We start from the raw sequence: 20,661 nt of genomic DNA on the forward strand, positions 1-20,661 counted from the left end.
AGGTCAACCATTTTTGTATAGTTGTATGGATACTGCAGCTGATGTATTCCATTTTTTTTTTCTCATGCATAGTATCAACAAATATCTTTACTCTAAATTAATTTTCATTGACCACATTGTTTAGGGTGACCATACATCATCTTTTTACCTGGACATGTCTTGGCTGTGATTACTAAATTGCCTATAGTGTCCTGGTTTTTGCTTTGTTTTCCTATTGACGTTCTCTATATTATATATACGTATTTGTATTTCTTTTTCTGTTTTCTTTAAATCCTACCTTTATATATATGTTTTTGTGCCAATCAGCATTATAACGACTTAATTTTCTGCAGCTTTAAGGTGAGGTCACACTAGCGAAATTTAGGCAAAGTTTTTCTCAATTAAAAGTGTAGCGATGTATGAAACATAGCTCACAACCTTTAAACAAAACAGATTAATTCTGTTTGATGTGGCAAATTCATGAAATTCGTGGAATCTGCATGGAGAACTTTTTTGCACTTCCACAAAACTCATGATCACAATGATTCCTATTGAAATGACTGGAATTTTCTCTCTAAAAATTCACAAAGCATTGGTAAATGTGACAACTCCTTTAGGGTTATGAATGGCATGCCATTTACAGCTCAGGTTATTGGCTCAGAAAGTTATGACCAGAGGTCCTGTGGTAGTCCTATCAGCCTCCCAATAGGGGCACCTGTTGGTGTGGAGTTCAAACTGCAGCTGTCGGGCTCAAGCTTTTCCTTTTCCCCCTCCTTACCTCAGACTCCCCCAACCACCATCACCCAGACTGTAGGGGCGATATCCCCAGGCTGTCCCTTTTGGATCCACAGCCCCTTACCCAGAACCCCGCTGTGAGATTATAGATATTGCAATCTTTATTATGGGGGTTTATGCTTTAGGCTATAATCTGCAAAGGCAAAAAGGGTTGGGGGGCAGGGAGACTAACCAGTTGACCTGTTTTTCATCCCATTTCAATAAGACCATGACCATATTTCCCAGTGTTGCTGTGTTTTGTTCAGATCTACTGTGAACTGATGTGTTGTCACGCAGGCATTCCGCTATTGTCTATATTTGTTTTTGCCACGAGCGGGGTGGCGTTTGCTTTTGTTTGTCCAATAATAAGAGAGATATGTTTGTTTTAGTTTTAGTTTTTCATATATATATATATATATATATATATATATATATATATATATATATATATATATATATATATATATATATATATATATTCTTAAAATGATCTCTTAAAAATTAACAGATGCTTTTATATGCTTATTTTTAAGTTGCATTTCTGTGGAAAGGAGGATATTGGCACTGTCTATAGTGCTGAAATGTGTTTAGGGACCATTCAGTCACTGTCCATGGTCCTGAAAAGGGTTCTCGGAATTATATTTGACACAGCTTAGAAACCAGGCTAGAGTGCACTCTGCTCTCGTCCCAAATAGCACTTAAGGCTGACGGCAGCCAGGGACTGCTCCATTTTGAGCATGTCAGGAATCTTTGCTGTTTAACTCTAATGCTGGATCCCAGAGGTTCTTTACACAAAAGCTCGGGTCAAACATTTGCTTCAAAACCTAGATTTGTCAGTACATCTGTGGTACTGCACTGAAAGCCAACTTTGCATTCACAACAGAGTTCTCAACAGGGGGTTTTTCATAGCCCAGTATGGGGCCTCAGTAAACTTTCAAGGGGTTAACTTAGAAATAAATAAAAGTAATTAACAAATAATGATTTATTAATTATTTAAATGCTAGTTCTTCCATTATTTATTTATTTACTTGAATGAATGTTTTTTTTTTTTTTTTTTTTGCATAATGGGACTAGGTGTTATGATCCCAGTATTCAGCTTTTTAAAGAATAACCTTGACTGTAGGGGACTTTGGAGTAACAAAGGTTGAGAACTGCCAGTCTAGACGTTGTTTTAAGCCTTTCATGCAAAGTTTTAACAATGAGAAGCATTTTATTTCATTCCTATTCAACTTGTAACTCTTGATAGCACATCCCATCCATTCCCATCAGCCCCAATCCACCCCCCCCCCCCCCCACATTTAACCTACCACTATGCACACTCTAAACCTGGTCCTGTCTGTACTCTTGCCCCCTGGTTCGCACCCACCTCCATAATCTGCCCTCCTCACAGGCAGAGTGAGGGGAAGTGATAGAGGCCCTCCACCGTGCTGCGATTACCAGGCCAGGAAGGCTCTGTGTGTGTTAAATGTGAAAGAAGATTATATGGATTTAACTCTCTGCGTCTGGCGTACAAATTCCAATCACATAACATATCCCTTCATGTTCTATGGGAATATAAAAAGAGAGGGAGAGAGAGAGAGAGTGATGGATGGAGAGAGAACGAATCCAAACCCCCATCTTACCCAATAAAACCTTTAGCTCTAATCTCAGCCTTTGAATTTTCTAACATAACTTTTTTTTTCATGGTTTTTATTCTATGTTTTGCATGTTTTTACATTTTACATTTTGCTAGATTTTTTTTCCCTCATTAAATAAACATTATTATTGTCCTTTGTAAGACTTTAAATGGAGTAGCCTACAACTGTCAAAAGTAGAATTGACATTATTATAGTCATTAAAGGAATATAGTATCTTGAGAACATTGAACTTTCATTGCAATAAAACGAGCGGCATTTTCATTGTTAGGTGAACTGTTCCTTTAATATTTAGAGTTATTGGGTAGGAATTCCAATTTCATATTTATTTTTATATACTGAGATGCTGTCTGTTCAGTATGCGGAAGCTTATAGGTACCCCATTGATTTTAATGCCAAGGTAGCATGTCACCATTATTCTTTCAAACACAATAAGAATCACAAGAATGGGGGTTAATCCAGGCATTGTTGACATAAACCTGGTGGGGGGCATTAATTAAATGTAATTGCCTTAGAAGAAAATTATCTTGCTTTGGGCTTGTGTCTCCCTTGGCTTGGAGCCAGAGCTGAGCTAAGCAATTCTCTGAATACAAAAAGATTCAGAGCCATCCCACCCGAACCATGTAATCCGTAATAGAGCCTGCAGATAATAGAGATGCCAGGATGGTAAATCGCTAAAACGCCGCCTTTAAAAGACATAATTAGCTATGCTGCTAAATTAGCAAGTGTATTAATTTACGCAAACCACCACTTTTTTTTTCCTCTTTTCTCATTGTAGTCCGGTTTTGGTAATACACCAAGAGCGAATGATTGTCTGATTCACATTAGCTGTCAAAGAGGTTTATAGATACATAGAGGAGTTTCTATGACCTATTTATTCTCCTATCAGATGGCGGCATTCAGCACGGCTCACACCGCACACATATTAGATTAGTGATATTCTTTAATGCTTGCCCTACAACTGTGCTGTTATAGCTGTCATTTGGGTTAAGGTTGGATAAGTCGCTTTGGTAAGGAATCATCTGCCAAGAACATACATAGGAAAGATGTGAATGGAATATCCACTCTTGCTGTGGACAAAGTTGGCATTTGTTTGGAAGCCTCGCTGAGTCTTGCATCTGGCTTTGTTCATTTACTTCTGTGTTTGCTTTTGTGGAAATTGCAGCATTTTCTGTTTTACAAAGAGTCATTTTTATCATTCTAAAGAACTTAGTGAGGGTAGCGCCATATTTAGTTTTTGGCATGAATGAAAATGAGATATGAGGGTAAGAAGTACTCTGCGTCAAATGGATTGTACTGTTCTTTGCAACATACAGATTGGTCAGCTTACAAAAAAAAGAAGAAAAAAAAAAAGAAAATAAAACTTAATTTAAGCGAAAAGTATGTGATTATAAAGACTGTAAAGGCCTGTTTACACCAAGAACAATAACTATAAAGAAAACTATATACTATTGTCTGTTGTCAATTCTGAACCCACATTCGTCTGCCACTTTAAATTCTCAAGCTCATTATATAAGGATTGATTCTGATTGGGTGTCAATGTTTTTATCATTCATAAGCTGGAAAAATCGTTCATGAATGTGATTCTAATAATATTGTTTCTCTGTGCCTTTATCATTATAGCTGTGGTGTGGACTCTGCTATTCTTTAAAATTGAGAACGATTTATATATAGTTATAGTCCTTGTTAAATTCAGTATGACGTCTAACCTGACTAAGATGCTTAAGATCCTTTGGTACATTTTCCAAAAGTGCAGTTAGCCAACTATAGTTGAAAGTTCTGTCATTATCAGCATAGCTCAAAGATTTGGTGTTGTCTAAAATTCCGAAAATTGGAAAAAGTTCCAAATTAATATTTGTTAACAGTATTTCAGTGGTTTGAAGTATAGATTGATTCTATATTTTTCAGTTTATCAATAGATGGTTAACAGTTTTTCAGAGTTAGAATGTGCTAATGAAAGTACATGCAACCATAGTTGGCTTTTTCTTGCAGCAAACAAATGCAACCTTACGGTGCAGCTTTCGAAATGATACAGCTATTGTTTCATTTTTTAACCCATTAATTAGCATAATTTATTATTTCCACCTGTGTGACAAAAAAATAAAACAAACATGATGAACCAACATGGTTCAAAGGGCACATGTGTGGTAATGTTCAAATATGAACCAACTTGATCCAAACATCAAGCGGGTGACATAGTAACTTTGGCTTTTGGAAGCAGTTCTCCAATGGTGCATCATACTGTAGTAATTACACATTAGTTGGGATGTTAACATTAAATATGTTGAACCAACTTGGTTTGAATTACAGATATGTGACTAAGTACAAATTTGTTGAACCAACTTTTTCAAAATTATGAATGTGTTACAAAGTTACTGAGGTTTTGGGAGACAGTTGTGAATAACATGGGCAGTTAATTTATCCAATAATGCATCATACTATGTTGTAAAATCAATATCAAATTTGTCGGACCAACTTTCTTCCGAATGATGGATGTGCGACAAAATATCTGTGGCACTGAGATACAGTTATGACTAGCTAAAGTAGTTAATTTGTCCAATAATGCATCATACTGTCGTAGCTAAGCATCAGTTGTGACGTCAACATCAAATATGTCAAACAATGGATGTGCGATAAAGTAAATGCAAATTTGGGAAACAGTTGTGACTAGTTACAGTAGTTAATTTCTCCAACGATGTTTCATTCTATGGTGGTTAAAGGGTTAGTTCACCCAAATATTACAATTATTTCATTAATTCCAAACCCGTAAGACCTCCGTTCATCTTCGGAACACAGTTTAAGATATTTTAGATTTAGTTCGAGAGCTTTCTGTCCCTCCATTGAAAGTGTCTGTCCATGTCCACAAAGGTAATAAAAACATCTTCAAAGTAGTCAATGTGACATAAGAGGGTCAGTTAGAATTTGTTGAAGCACATTTTGTTCCAAAAATAAAAATTACGACTTTATTCAGCATTGTTTTCTCTTTCGGGTCTGTTGTGAGTGCGTTCATGGCACTGCAGACGTATGAAGCTGCTGACGTGTTTTCTGGTGCGCCCAATAACAAAGATAACACGTCAGCAACATCGTACATCAACAGTCACAGCAGTCGTGCTCACAACAGACCCGGAAGATAAGACAATGCTGAATAAAGTCGTAATCTTTATTTTTGGACAAAAATGTGCTTCAACAAATTCTAACTGACCCTCTGATGTCAGATGGACTACTTTGATGATGATTTTCTTACCTTTCTGGACATGGACAGTAGACCGTACACACAGTTTCAATGGAGGGAGTGAGAGCTCTCGGACTAAATCTAAAATATCTTAAACTGTGTTCCGAAGATAAACGGTGGTCTTACGGGTTTGGAATGACATGAGGGTGCATCATTAATGACATCATTTTAATATTTGGGTGAACTAACCCTTTAAGCATCAGTTGCAGAGTGGACATAAGATATGTCTAACTAACTTAAAGGTGCTGTAGGGAACTTTTGTAAAAAAATATTTTTTACATATTTATTAAACCTGTCATTATGTCCTGACAGTATAATATGAGACAGATAATCTGTGAAAAAAATCAAGCTCCTCTGGCTCCTCCCAGCGGTCCTATTGCCATTTGCCGCTCCTGGTAAAAAATAACCAATCTGAGCTACGGTCCGTAACTTTGTTTGTGTTCAAAATGTAAAAAAAATGTATATAATAAGCGAGTACACCAAGAATCAATTTTCCAAACTGTGTTTTTGGCTTGTACTGAATCACTAGGGTGCACCTATAATAAGTGTTTATATTCGGACTATTTTAGATTGCTTCAGGGATACCGCCACGGAGTAACCCAGTACCTTTGTGATTCTTCATAGACATAAACAGAGAGAAGTAGTTCCGGCTACGATGTTCTTCCGCAAGACGCAAGCAGTTCTGTTTATTAACCGCTAGAGCGTCAAAAGTTCCCTACCGCAGCTTTAAAACACCGGACGTGCGTTAAAGTAACTGCAGCTTTAGGAAAGATTTGTGACTTGCTACTATAGTGACAAGCTGACCTAGCTTTCCCATATAGATTGTCCACCTGGTAAACGACAGACAGATAATAAGATAAAGGACCATTTTTGGTTACATCATCTTCTCAATCCAGTGATTGATTTGAATTTAGTTGTGCTGACCCAGTGGGAACGTCTCTGGGATAATCCAATCAGAGCATGGCGTGCACTTTACCAGACGTGAATGTGAGGTGGAAGTTTGCCAGAATGACATGCAGTGCTTCTATTACGATTTCAAAGTGCCGTAACTCAAAGGTACCAGTATGCATTGGGCCCTTTACCTGTCTAGGTGTTGATTTGAAGAATAAAATTATTTTGTCACTTCGCAACTGACCATGTTTTATCTCTTCCAGTGCACAGCGAGGATGTGGTCTCGACGCGGCTGTACTTTGTGAATGCTTCCCTGCAGAGAGTGACCTTCTCCAGCTCAGTGGGGGTGTCCCTGCCCTGTCCTGCGGGTGGCGCCCCCCATGCCGTCCTCCGCTGGTACCTGGCCACCGGCGACGACATCTATGACGTGCCACACATCCGCCACGTTCATGCCAACGGCACGCTGCAGCTCTACCCCTTCTCCCCCTCTGCCTTCAACAGCTTCATTCATGATAATGACTACTTCTGCACTGCCGAGAACCAGGCCGGCAAGATCCGCAGCCCTAGCATCCGTGTCAAAGCAGGTGAGACATGATCCCATCCATCCATCTGTCTATCCATATATTTAATGTATTTATATGGTGGTGTAGTGCAGTGTGTAAACGTCAGGGTTGGCAACCACTAACGTTCTTCGTCAGATCTCACAAGGAACAGGCCATGATCAATTCTCACTATTAAGTAGTTGCTTATAAGCAGTGTTTGGAATAACGGCGCTTAAAAGAACGGCGTTAGGTAACGACGTTATTTTTTCAGTAACGGGGTAATCTAACTAACTACTTTTCCCGTCATTAAAATGCTGTTAACGTTACTGAATGTTAAATGCGGTGCATTACTAAGAATTGATTTAATAAACGCACCCCTGGCTCACACTGTCACACAGCGAGTGAGCAGGTGGGTTAATAACGAGATAAGCGATTATTATTGGCTAAGGCAGAGTCATGTGTTTCATGATAGCCAATCAGAGCCAGTGATTCACACACATGCTGGCACATGCGCCAGCGGCGCCAAACACACACACACACACACACACACACACACCACCCGCAACAGCTACACAGAGATTCGCAGCAGTAGCAGAAATGACGAGTCAGGAGCAATCCGATGAAAAGTTGGCATTTTCAAGGTGGAGATATAAGCACTACTTCAAATTCATTGTGGTCAAAGGAAAGAACGTGCATGTAATGTGTACATGTAACGTGTGACACACGCATCTACAAAGCTAGTGGCCAAAAACACTTTTCTTACAAAGATAATACTTGAAGTGCAGGATAAAACTCTTGCTGTCTGTTGACGTGCAATTAATATCGAAAGTTATGTACACCTGTCTGTTCTACTCATTTCAACTGACAGGTGAGAACTGCTTAAAAAAATTCAAAATCTTTGACATATAGCAACTTTTTATTTATTTATTTATTTATTTATTTTTACAGTAACACAAATAGTTACTTTCCCTTGTAATGAGTTACTTTTATTATAGAGTAATTCAGTTACTAACTCAATTACTTTTTGGAACAGGTAGTGAGTAACTATAACTAATTACTTTTTAAAGCAACGTTCCCAACAGTGCTTATAAGCATGCATATTCAAAGCATATTGACTGTGTATTAATACTTATAAAGCACACATTTATGCCTTATTCTGTAAGACCATATTTTAGATCGCTTTAGCCCCACCCAATATCTAAACTTAACATCTATCTTACTAACTATTAATAGGCAGCCAATTAGAAGTTTATTTAGGCAAAAGGTTGTTCTTAATAGTTAATTACTAGTGAGAATTTGTCCACAAATCTATAGTGTAAGCAAAACTTGGTTAGTCATTATATATAAAACATTAATTATGTCAATAACTGGTAGACAGATACATTTTCTTAATAAATATGAACATAAATATAAATAAATGTAGTTATGCACACTACCTTTTTGTGTTTAGTTTTAGAATATACTATAAATATTAATATATTAATTAATATAAAATGTATATTAATCAATTTATTAATATAAAATAAATTAATAATTTTATATGAATAATTTGACAATAAAGACATTTATAATGTCAGAACAGGTTTTTATTTCACATAAATGATGTTTTATTTTATTCCTTATTTATTCCTGCCCAATACCTCAACTTCACAACTACCTTACTAACTATTAATAAACAGAAGATATTAATAGTTCACCTAAGCAAAAGTCATAGTTAATGGTTTGTTAATAGGGAGAACTGGACCTCAAAATAAAGTGTGACACTGCCCACTTTTACCCTGAAAGACTGCAATGGCTTTAGTTCTTATCAGCATCACATTACAGGCCATAATGCTCTGAGAAAAGAGCATAGTCCACGCAGGCACTGTGGCAGAAGGGCGCGCGTGACGTTACAGGTGGAACATGAGTTCTTAACTTAACATCTGCAGTAACAGCAGAAGTAGCGGCCGCCATATTGCTAACCTAAATAAGAATGTAAGTGCCAAATGGATGTCCCAGTGGACGGCCTGATGACCTGGCTGCTTTAAAAAGCATCGCACAGACGGACACACGGCGTTACAGACAGTTGGCTGACTGACCCTCCCACTCGGTGCCAAGGTCACCGCTCGTGAGTGGGGCTGGCCGCCCAGCAACAGCGAGGGATATCCATACACCTCCCTACACTCACACACTCACTCTTATGCCAGCCTGCGCAGTGCCAGTGTCCCTCCTGTCTCCCAGTCTCCATCTGTCCTCTAAGCTAGATTTCCCATCTCACACAAACACACACACACACACACACACACATTTACGCGTTCACCTACTCTGAATTTCCTAGAAATCAGCCCATCAAGCAACGCAGATCAACCATCTTTATAAATAATGTCTGCTTGAACAATTATTCAACTGTAACCAGGCTAGTTTGGCCGGTGCTACTTTTTCCACTTTACCCGCATTAACATTAAAGTCTCAGAGGATGGAATGAATTACCAACCAACCGGCGACAAGACGGGGGTGACTTTCGCCTCAAATAATTACACTAATTAATCAATTAAGTGCTGAGATGCAGCAAAACTGCTAGTGGACCTAGCAACCCAAAAAGAGCCCTGAGGAACCCATCACTAGGGCTCCCTTACCAGCCAATCAGATCCTGGCACTGAGGGGTTACCATGGGTACGGTGAGGGGAGGGGCAGGGTGTGGCGCTGAATGTCTCAGGTGGCACTGGAGAATGATGACAGCTGACAGCTCACTGTATGACACCATCCCCCCCATGCATCTCTCTCTCTCTCTCTCTCTTTCCCTCCTCCTCTTTTCTCACCCACTCTCCTCCATGCTGATCCTGTGCCAATAATAGCATGGGCACCTGTGTGGATAGCTCTACATTTATGAAAATCTCCCTATGAGGGCTTCATATGAGTGTGTGGTTTCCTCCTTGCACTCACTATTCATTTTTAATTTAGCCTTTTACAGTGGCTCAACTCTTAGCATGTCATTTGTTTATGTCCCTGTTTCTTGTATACTATAGGTAGGCTATTCATCTATCTATCTATCTATCTATCTATCTATCTATCTATCTATCTATCTATCTATCTATCTATCTATCTATCTATCTATCTATCTATCTATCTATCTATCTGTCTGTCTGTCTGTCTGTCTGTCTGTCTGTCTATTAGTTGGAAGCAGGTAACTGTCAGGAGGATACAGTCAAGTTAAATGCAGAAATTTGCTTAGCAGAAGCCATGCTATAGTAACTAAATCACCTCTATTATCCAAAAAACATAGTAGCGTGTTTACTGGAGATTGTCCTACTGTATTGAGTTTGTCTAAAGTCATCTCAAGGGTTAAACACAGACCCCATGTGACGTGTGTGGCAGGTGCACTGTGACACAGGCTCGCTCTTCCTTTCTTTCCGCCCTTTGTTTCTTAGGCTTCCTGCCTCCTGATAGGTCATGTTCATTTTGTTTTTCTTCTCTATTACATTAATGAGCACCTTTCACCGCCTCATTCTTATTCAATTTGGACCTTTTCTCTTTTTTTTTTTGATACGTCTTGCGTCATGAATAAGTAAATACGGTATTTGCTTTCTCTCAAGTTAATTATTTAAACGACGGTGATACAGGACTCATGGTGTGCGCAAAAGGAGAAAGAGAGCACCAGCCCGTGTGTCAGTCCGTTTCCAAGCAACCGATGAGTATAGTCAGGCATCGGTAACATTCTAATGATGCCACACATGAAGACGGAGAGTCATTTGCCCATAACAAATGCTATCTGCTATTGTTGTCTGCAAATTCGTCTGCGAATTTTACACATGCATTATTGAAGCCTTAGAGATGTTTTCGCTTGTTTACGCTCCTTCCACCGCTGTAAAACAGCATTCCACAACCAGGTCTAGCACAATCCGAGTCGAGGCGAAAATAAAACTAGCTAATAGAGGGCCGCTTTGAGTTAGTTTATCTTTAGAAATTCAATAAAGCCTGAGACTCGCAGTCAATCAATGACTGAATAAATGATTATTTGTAGACTATGGAGTCCTGAGTGTAATAGGGAGTTCTATTGATTTGTTCTATCGATTCAAATCTCATCTGCATCGGTAAGAAGCTGGTTAGTTAACAATGGGCAAATATACACAGCCTGTTTTAACTTACTCAAGCAACTTTCATTTACATAATTTCATAGACCGTAGTTAAATATTGAGAAATATAATGACTGGGCTCAACGATTCATGACTTAACTATCAGACAAGGACACTGATTCGCCTCGCTGTGGGTGACACTGGCACCTGGCAGAAACCTTTATTAATGACCAAGGAAATTCACCCACAAGCCAGGCATTAATTATATATATGTGACCGGGGAATTTAATTGACCACCAGAAACACTTTTAGCGGGTTTACTTACTTTGTAGTTTATTCATTTAGTATTTTCAAAAGAATGACATGTTCTGAAATGTTTAACAAGAGTGTACAAGAAACCGTTCCGGCTCAAAATAGACCGGAAACAAAGAAAAAGAGTTAAATATCTATTTTTGAAAATAGACGGAACAAAAAAAACAGAGAAGGATACAAAGAGCTGGGAATAAAGTTTAAATCTCACAGCTCTATATTTCTCAGTGTATAATTATTCCTAATGTTCAACAGATTGTTCCACAATCCAACTGCTATAAGCAGAAACAAACTCTTAACCATCGCAAACACGGCCCAGTAAAAATACAGCCGCCACACAAAGATACAAAAGTTAAATAATTAAATACAAAAGGAATACCACAACAACAAAATGTTGTGAGACGCTACAGAGAAACTACCACACTAAAATCACATGTGGTACTACACGGTACAATACGGCAGTGGGAACACTATACAAAATAAACAAAGCATAATAAGAACATGGAAATATTACCCACTTACATATAATTTGTGAAAAATAAAAAGATAACACTCACAAAATGATGAGCTCCTACTTTACACCTCACATTCACTTTATGAGGGCTGAAATCCTCAACAAAATGCTGTACTGTAAATAATCAGATAAAACATCAACACCTGAAACATTTGCACAATGTAAAAAAATGTGTAAAGCCACAATTGAACAGGCCTATACCGCATGGTGTGACGTCATTCCATCGTACACAATACAACTTTAATAACATGACATCTTTAGAAACCACACAACAAAATATATATCCAGAAATGATATTTAAGAGGAAGATTAGAAGGAAATACTAGATTTACCCTTGGATGGTCTTAAATATGTCACTGATTACAGAGAGTGCACATCTCCCCAATGTTGCTCCCTGCACATCACCCAAAAAGATCTGAAAACAGCACATGCGCATTTCCCATGCATAATGCAAACAGCACCACCTACTGACGACTCAAGGAAAAATGCAGATATTAACTGTTTCTTCTGACTTAGTAATTTACAGAAAACAGAAAATAAAAATACAATAAGTTTAACGATGCAAAGGGAGAAATAAATTACTATACTTTTTACCACTCGGTTACATTCTCCCCTGCAATAAGTCAGCGTCCTCGATGACTCACTCAGTAATAAATTCAGTATTCATGGCACCCCGTAATGCCTTCTCAAACAACGCAGTGCCAATACTGGTCAGCACTTGCGACACCATATCTGTGCTGACACTTACTGCATTACAAGCAGACCTAGGTGCATGGAAAGGATTTGTGTGAACACCAGCAGTTGCACGCTTACTTCTGCGCACAGCTGGAACGGGTACTTCTCTCTGAACTCTGTCACACATTTCACCAGTTTCAAAACCTAGAGACCGAATAACCTCATCTGCAACCTCTGCATTTAAGGCCACACCATCAGATTCTGCAAAATCTCTACCAGTGTCAGATGATACTGGTACTTGGTTACCTTCAGAGCTACCCAAAGTACCGGGTGCCTCTGAGTTAACTTGAATGTTGGTGGCCCCTCTTACAGAAGGTTGCACCACCTCCTCTACGACCACAAAATCTGGCTCAGAAGTGTCATTCTCAACCATGGTAACCTGCTGTGTATCTGGCTGAGATCTGTCCCTACTCCTAGGCCTAGGAGTAGGCACAGCACCTGGACGCAACTCTGACCGGTGAACCTTTTTTTGAGGGCCCTCCCTCTAAAGGTTCCACAGTGTAAGTCGTGCCTACTACTTCCACTACTCGGTACACAATTGGGCTCCAGGCATCTTGAATCTTGTTCCTGCCTGGAAACCGCTGACGCAAATACACCAACTCGCCCACACCGACCTGGGGACAAAATGCCTTCTCATTCAAACGAGTCACTCTCTCTAGAGCTTTTTCCTCTGAGTACTCCCTAGCTTTCTCATGGGCATACCTCAGCCTCTCCTGATGAACAGATAACCAGTCTTGCTTCCCCTCAGAGACTTCCTCACCACCCAGCAATGCATCAATGGGCAGATGTGGCTGTACCCCAAAAAGAAGATAATAAGGGGAAAAACCGGTAGTAGCATGTGGCGTCACATTATATGCATGGACTAACTCTGGCAAGTACTCAGGCCAACGCCGTTTCCGTTCCGGGGGTAGTGTACGTAACAGGTTGTGGAGCGTTCTGTTGTATCGTTCACATTGGGCATTTCCCTGCGGCCTATAAGGGGTTGTACGGGTCTTTTTCACCCCATAGAGTCTGCACAGCTCAGCGATTACCTCACTTTCAAAATTTCTGCCTTGATCGGAGTGCAACCTCTCCGGGACGCCATACTTCATAAACCACTCCTTCAACAAGACCTTTGCTGTGGTATCGGCCTTTTGATCTTTGGTGGGAAATGCCTGTGTAAACTTTGTGAAAACATCTGTGACAACCAGAACATTTTCACGCCCGTCAGAAGCAGGCTCTAGGACAGTAAATTCCACCGCAATTACTTCAAGGGGCCTGGAAGCCAAAAATGCTTTCACAGGGGCACGGACTTTGGGCTGCGGCATCTTTGTGAGGATGCACCGTTGACACTTCTTTACCCATTCCTCCACATCTTCATACATACCAGACCAAAAACATCTCTGCTTCAACAACCCCACAGTCCGTTCAATGCCCTGGTGCCCCATATCGTCATGCACACTCAGCAGCACTCGCTCTTTCAAACACGCTGGCAACAACAACTGCCAACAGCTCTCCTCAGAAGAAAAATCTACTACCCGATACAGTAACCCATTACGTTCTCTGATAAAACTCCACTGCTTCAGAAGACACTTCGCTGACTTAGATAACGACTTTCTTTCTGGGTGCACTGGTCTCGTTTTCTTGTCCCAGAATCTTCTAAATTCTCTCAGAACAGGGTCGCTTTTCTGAAACTCAACCAGCTGTTCCCTAGTATAGCCAGGGAGTGTATGAGTGTTTCCTTGGAGACCAGTGCCAGCTTGTTCTCCAGCCTCCAATGCACGGATCTGCCTCAACCTGGCGCACTCAACACCCTTAAATGCGAGTTCAGGTCCCAAGGCTGTACCCCGACTAATCACACTGCAAATCGCTATACACTCATTCCAGTCAGCGTCCGGATCAGATTCAGGCTCCCCTGCAAACTCCTGCCTAGACAGCGCATCGGCTGCAGCATTACTCTTTCCCGGTCTGTATTTCACCTCGAAATTGAAGACAGAAAGCTGTGCTACCCACCTCTGCTCAATCGCTCCTAACTTAGCGGTTTGCAAGTGACAGAGCGGATTATTATCTGTGATCACTTCAAACCAGGACCCAAGTAAATAGCCACGAAACTTCTCAACTACTGCCCACTTGAGGGCCAGTAGCTCGAGCTTCATGCTACTGTAGTTGCGATCATTTTTCTCTGCATTACGCAACCTACGGCTGGCGTACGCAATGACCCGCTTCTCATCACCCTGTTTCTGATATAAGATGGCACCTAACCCATTCTGGCTCGCGTCTGTTTCAAGGATGAAAGGGCAACTGAAATCTGCGAAACCAAGTACCGGGGCTGTTGTCAGTCTATCCTTTAACTGATTGAATGCACAATCACATTCACTAGACCACATAGTACTAAAGTGACGACCACTTCTGGCACACCTGCCTTCCCTCAGACAAAAATTTACCAGGTCATGTAAGGGTCCAGCTATCTTTGAAAATCCCTCAATAAACTTCCTATAATAGCTGCAGAACCCCAGAAATGACCTCAACTCCTTGACATTCTCCGGGATCTTCCAATTACTAACTGCAGCAACCTTGTCAGGGTCAGGTGAAATCCCCTGCACTGACACCTGATGACCAAGGAAGCGCACAGTGTCTTGGAGAAATCGACACTTCCCTAGCTTCACCTTTAAACCAGTCTCTGCCAACCGCTTCAGCACCATCTCCAGTCTTTCTAGATGTTCTTCAAATGTTTGTGAAAACAACAAGATGTCATCTAAGTACACTATCAACACCTGAAAGATCAGATCGCTCATGACAGCTTGCATAAGCCGCTGAAAGGTCGACGGTCCATTACAGACCCCAAACGGCATCCTCCGGTACTCAAATAAACCAAAGGGTGTCGTGAATGCCGTCTTGGCTCTATCCCGGTCACTCACTGCAATCTGATGATAACCAGAGGCCAAGTCCACAGTTGAGAAAAACTTTGCTCCCCGGAGGGCATCAAAGCTCTCGTCAATTCTAGGTAGCGGAAATGCATCACGCCTTGTCTTTGCATTGAGCTTCCTATAATCTACGCACAAACGTAGTGACCCATCGGTTTTGCGAACTAATACCACTGGCGAGGCATAAGCACTCACACTCTCTTGAATGACACCCTTCTTCAGTAACTTTGTGATATGCTCTCTAACCTCTTGGTATTGATTGGGTGGAATGCGTCGATAATGCTGATTCACCGGAACGTCATCAGTCAAATGTATCTCGTGTTGAACCTTATCTGTATAACCTAGATCATCATCGTCCAAAGCAAATACACCTAAATACTTCTCAAGAACCGCTTTTAGCTGAACCTGCTGTTCAGGCGTGCCTCCCATGTCGACATGATCCAAGACCGATTGGATGGGGGGTTCAGAACACTGACCGACACCAACAGTGACCCGTTCTGTGTCTGCGGAGATTCGCTGAAACTTCACTTCGCAGGATGAACCCGCAGTGCTACCATCTATCAGAGACACCATACCCAAACGAGCTCTGGGCTGAAGCCAAAGGTCTTCCTGAGACAGGTTAAGTACTCTCACTGGACACAAAGGTAACTCTGATGTGACCAAGGTAGGTACTACAACCAAACCTCCTGGCAAGGGTGTGTTCACTGGTTCAACCAACCATGCAGAGCCATCCCTTTTTTTTTTAGATTCCACACCCCTGATCAGGACAGTGGCTGCAGACCAAGCAGGCACATGGGCAGGAGTCTTACCTGCGACACGAGCGAATGAAACTCGCTCCACTAACTCAACCGATTGGGCCTGCTGGAAGGCTACCCTCCAGTTGGAGTCTAGTCTCCCACCTAATGCAGTGTCAAATTCAGCGTGAACAATCTGTCGGCACTTACTAATAATGTTCATTCCTATAAGCACAGCCATAGACGATGGACTAGGAGTTTCTTTAACAATCAAGAAGCCACACTCAGGCAAAGTCATCCCCATAACCTCCACGTCCAGCTCCATGTAACCCAAATAAGGAATGTCTAAACCGTTGGCTGCTGTGATCTTCAGCCAACCTGAAGTTGACAACACATCACTCTCATTACCAAACAGATGCTCTCGGAAGAATCCCTCTGTGATGGTACTAACCTGACTACCAGTGTCGAGCAGACATGACACTAGCACACCCCTGATTTTCAAGTCCACCATAGGGCACGTTCCAACTGCTCGTTCAAGGAACCTATCTCGACTGGTTCCCTCAGGCGGTGAACCAGACACTGCCCCTTGCGTTGCCTGACTCAGCGCCATGGAAGGACCTGGGTTTTCTTGCCTTTCATTGGTCCTGGGAGTACTCTTGGGTCTCCCACCCCGTCTCATAGTGCAGCGCCTAGCAATATGCCCAACCTCATTGCATCGGAAACAGATAGGTTCTCCCTCCTCTGTAAACCTGGGAGGAGACTTTGACGAGGGCACAAAATTTTGCGGAACTGACACTGATCGTTGTGCAGTCAACTCCTTTACCGCCTTAGTGAGCTCTGAAATGGTTTGCTCTTGCTCACTTATTCGCTTGTCCTGCCGTGTAATCACTTGTAAAATATCATTTAACACAGTGGATGTTTGAGCCTCAGACCCGGCAGCATTATCCTTAGTTTCACTCAGAACTTCTGAATGGATGGGTCGATTATTTGCAACTCTAATCGGCCTGCTCTCTTCCATTGACCAAAGAATGGCTTCATTACGTATCTCAAGCAGGGTCAACTGGGGCTTTTCTCTGATTGTTTTACGCAGCTCTCGCCTTAATGCAGCATCTCGCACACCCTCCACAAACTGATCACGTAAAATTCCCTGCTCATTAGCCAGACCACCTGGGGACTGTTTTGTGACAGAGCTTAATAGGCGAGAGAGAGCATGAGAGTAATTTCGAAGGTCTTCCCCCTCCAATTGTTTGCGATTGTAAAACATCTGCAACAATTGTGTCCCGCTACGCCGTTCTCCAAACGCTTCCCGTAGGAATGCAAACAAATCACTGGCCTGTCTGGACTGGTTTCCCACACATAAACGCACCTCTTCAAGTGCGGGCCCCCTCAGATGTGAAATAATAAAGTCCAACTGTTCTTCCTGGGTTTGATCTCTGGCCCGTAGAACCCTTTCTACCTCCTCAATAAACTCTTCTACAGACCTCCCATCTTTGTTGTACTCCCCGCAAAAGGGTTGAATCTGACGTTCACGAGGGACATAAATATAAGAGCGAGTTGAATTACCCCCACCAACTGCCCTATTGGCCAGAGCATCATCCCTCCAATCTCTTAACTCTTGAATTTGACCTCTCATTTGCTCTATAACATCATTACCCACAGCCCCCTCAACAGGGACATCTACCCCCCCTGCAGGCAGTTCGTCAGTGTCTGACATTTCTTACACAAGCAGGTCAAAATAAAATAAAAATAACTCAGGATGAACAACTCAGTCAAATATAAATGTCCTTGGTGTAAAACTCGTCCAAACTTCCCAGTCCTTTCCAGTACCTCAGACGCCCTCGCACTGATACACAGTTCTTGGATGGATCCGTTAAATCATGGAAGCTACGCTGCACATTTGACAGAAGGAATCACGTCAACCTGGACCAGTCTTCTGAGCAGTCGTCACACCTGGCACCCCGTAAACCCGATCAATCCAACGTCGATCACCACGTCCACAACCGCAATCCTCCACGCTCTGGACGTCCACTGCCTCTGCAAAATTATTCACCACTGCCGTATTGCCCGACAAAACATGTCGCTCATCACAAACAAATCAAACTGAATAAACTACCCCACTCCTGGTACCAAAAATGTGTGACCGGGGAATTTAATTGACCACCAGAAACACTTTTAGCGGGTTTACTTACTTTGTAGTTTATTCATTTAGTATTTTCAAAAGAATGACATGTTCTGAAATGTTTAACAAGAGTGTACAAGAAACCGTTCCGGCTCAAAATAGACCGGAAACAAAGAAAAAGAGTTAAATATCTATTTTTGAAAATAGACGGAACAAAAAAAACAGAGAAGGATACAAAGAGCTGGGAATAAAGTTTAAATCTCACAGCTCTATATTTCTCAGTGTATAATTATTCCTAATGTTCAACAGATTGTTCCACAATCCAACTGCTATAAGCAGAAACAAACTCTTAACCATCGCAAACACGGCCCAGTAAAAATACAGCCGCCACACAAAGATACAAAAGTTAAATAATTAAATACAAAAGGAATACCACAACAACAAAATGTTGTGAGACGCTACAGAGAAACTACCACACTAAAATCACATGTGGTACTACACGGTACAATACGGCAGTGGGAACACTATACAAAATAAACAAAGCATAATAAGAACATGGAAATATTACCCACTTACATATAATTTGTGAAAAATAAAAAGATAACACTCACAAAATGATGAGCTCCTACTTTACACCTCACATTCACTTTATGAGGGCTGAAATCCTCAACAAAATGCTGTACTGTAAATAATCAGATAAAACATCAACACCTGAAACATTTGCACAATGTAAAAAAATGTGTAAAGCCACAATTGAACAGGCCTATACCGCATGGTGTGACGTCATTCCATCGTACACAATACAACTTTAATAACATGACATCTTTAGAAACCACACAACAAAATATATATCCAGAAATGATATTTAAGAGGAAGATTAGAAGGAAATACTAGATTTACCCTTGGATGGTCTTAAATATGTCACTGATTACAGAGAGTGCACATCTCCCCAACGTTGCTCCCTGCACATCACCCAAAAAGATCTGAAAACAGCACATGCGCATTTCCCATGCATAATGCAAACAGCACCACCTACTGACGACTCAAGGAAAAATGCAGATATTAACTGTTTCTTCTGACTTAGTAATTTACAGAAAACAGAAAATAAAAATACAATAAGTTTAACGATGCAAAGGGAGAAATAAATTACTATACTTTTTACCACTCGGTTACATATAGAAATAGAGGTAGCGAGTGAAAGCGAGAAAGGAGGGGGTGGCCTCGGAGCGCGTTTGTGGGTGATTGCCACATTTCATGAATTTTTATGATTGGTCTCTTTTTGGATGGGCTGAAAAAGCTGCGTAGTTGAATTGGCCACGAATCCAATTGCAATACCCACAGAGTTCTCTGAAAACATCCCCCGACTGTGTGATCAAATTTGCGCCGTCATGTTCGTGAATGAGATGCCCTTGCTCTGCGTCTTGCGTTACTTCCCCAAAGATACGAGGGAGAAATTAAAATCCATAAGTAAATAGATGTTGATGAAAGACACAAAGCAAATTGAGTCTCTGAAATTAAAATGAAATTCAGCGCCTCCTTTAATCTGCTTGCAATCCCCCATCGCCCTTTACCGTAGGAGGATCTCCTCGCCCGTAAACAACATCACCGTACTCCGCTCGCTTTGTGTGTTCTTCTATTGATTTTTGTCTGGATTCCGGTTGTCAGGTGCAGAAAGGGTCCCTTTAGCGGGGGCAAATGTTTCTGACAGCTCCAGAGGCTGTGCAGTGTCGTCCACTCACCGCCGTCTGCATGCATTTCATTTATAAAAAGGCTAAAAGAACTCTTGAACATCTCTTGATGAAAAATAAAAAAATTAATAAATCCAGTTTCCATCTCACAATCCAATTATATATTTTATAAAATTAATGCATTTGACCCAGATCTGTTTATTTGTATTTTTGTTTATTTGTATTTATTTATTTATTCACAGAAAAGTGCATTTCAATGAAAAAAAATATATATATATATATATATATAAAAATATATAATAGTGAATTTAAATATTTTATATAACTATGAATATTATTTTATTTTTTTATGTTGTTGGTGTATTTAATTTATTTAATTTAAATTATTGTATAAAATTGACTAAAGTGTTATTATTAGTGCTGTCAAACGATTAATCGTGATTATACATATGTTTTTGTTTACATAGCGTATGCGTACATGTGTACTATGTATATTTATTAGGTTTTTATAAATACACACATACAGTATATATTTTGAAAACGTATATGTATTTA

General features: G+C 40.7%; 1 protein-coding gene across 8 annotated transcripts in view; it reads left to right on the forward strand.

Annotated features, from left to right (window-relative positions):
- The window catches only part of LOC127972510 (cell adhesion molecule DSCAML1), a 135,838-nt gene that overhangs the window by 7,247 nt on the left and 107,930 nt on the right, over positions 1–20,661 (forward strand). For all 8 annotated transcript variants that reach the window (XM_052576055.1, XM_052576053.1, XM_052576054.1 and 5 more), the window contains one exon: positions 6,774–7,094. In XM_052576055.1, coding sequence (XP_052432015.1) covers positions 6,774–7,094 — 321 coding nt within the window. Of the gene's footprint in view, positions 1–6,773; positions 7,095–20,661 lie in introns of those variants that run through there.

The sequence above is a fragment of the Carassius gibelio genome, chromosome B15 (genome assembly GCF_023724105.1).
Source record: "Carassius gibelio isolate Cgi1373 ecotype wild population from Czech Republic chromosome B15, carGib1.2-hapl.c, whole genome shotgun sequence".
Taxonomy (NCBI): domain Eukaryota; kingdom Metazoa; phylum Chordata; class Actinopteri; order Cypriniformes; family Cyprinidae; genus Carassius; species Carassius gibelio.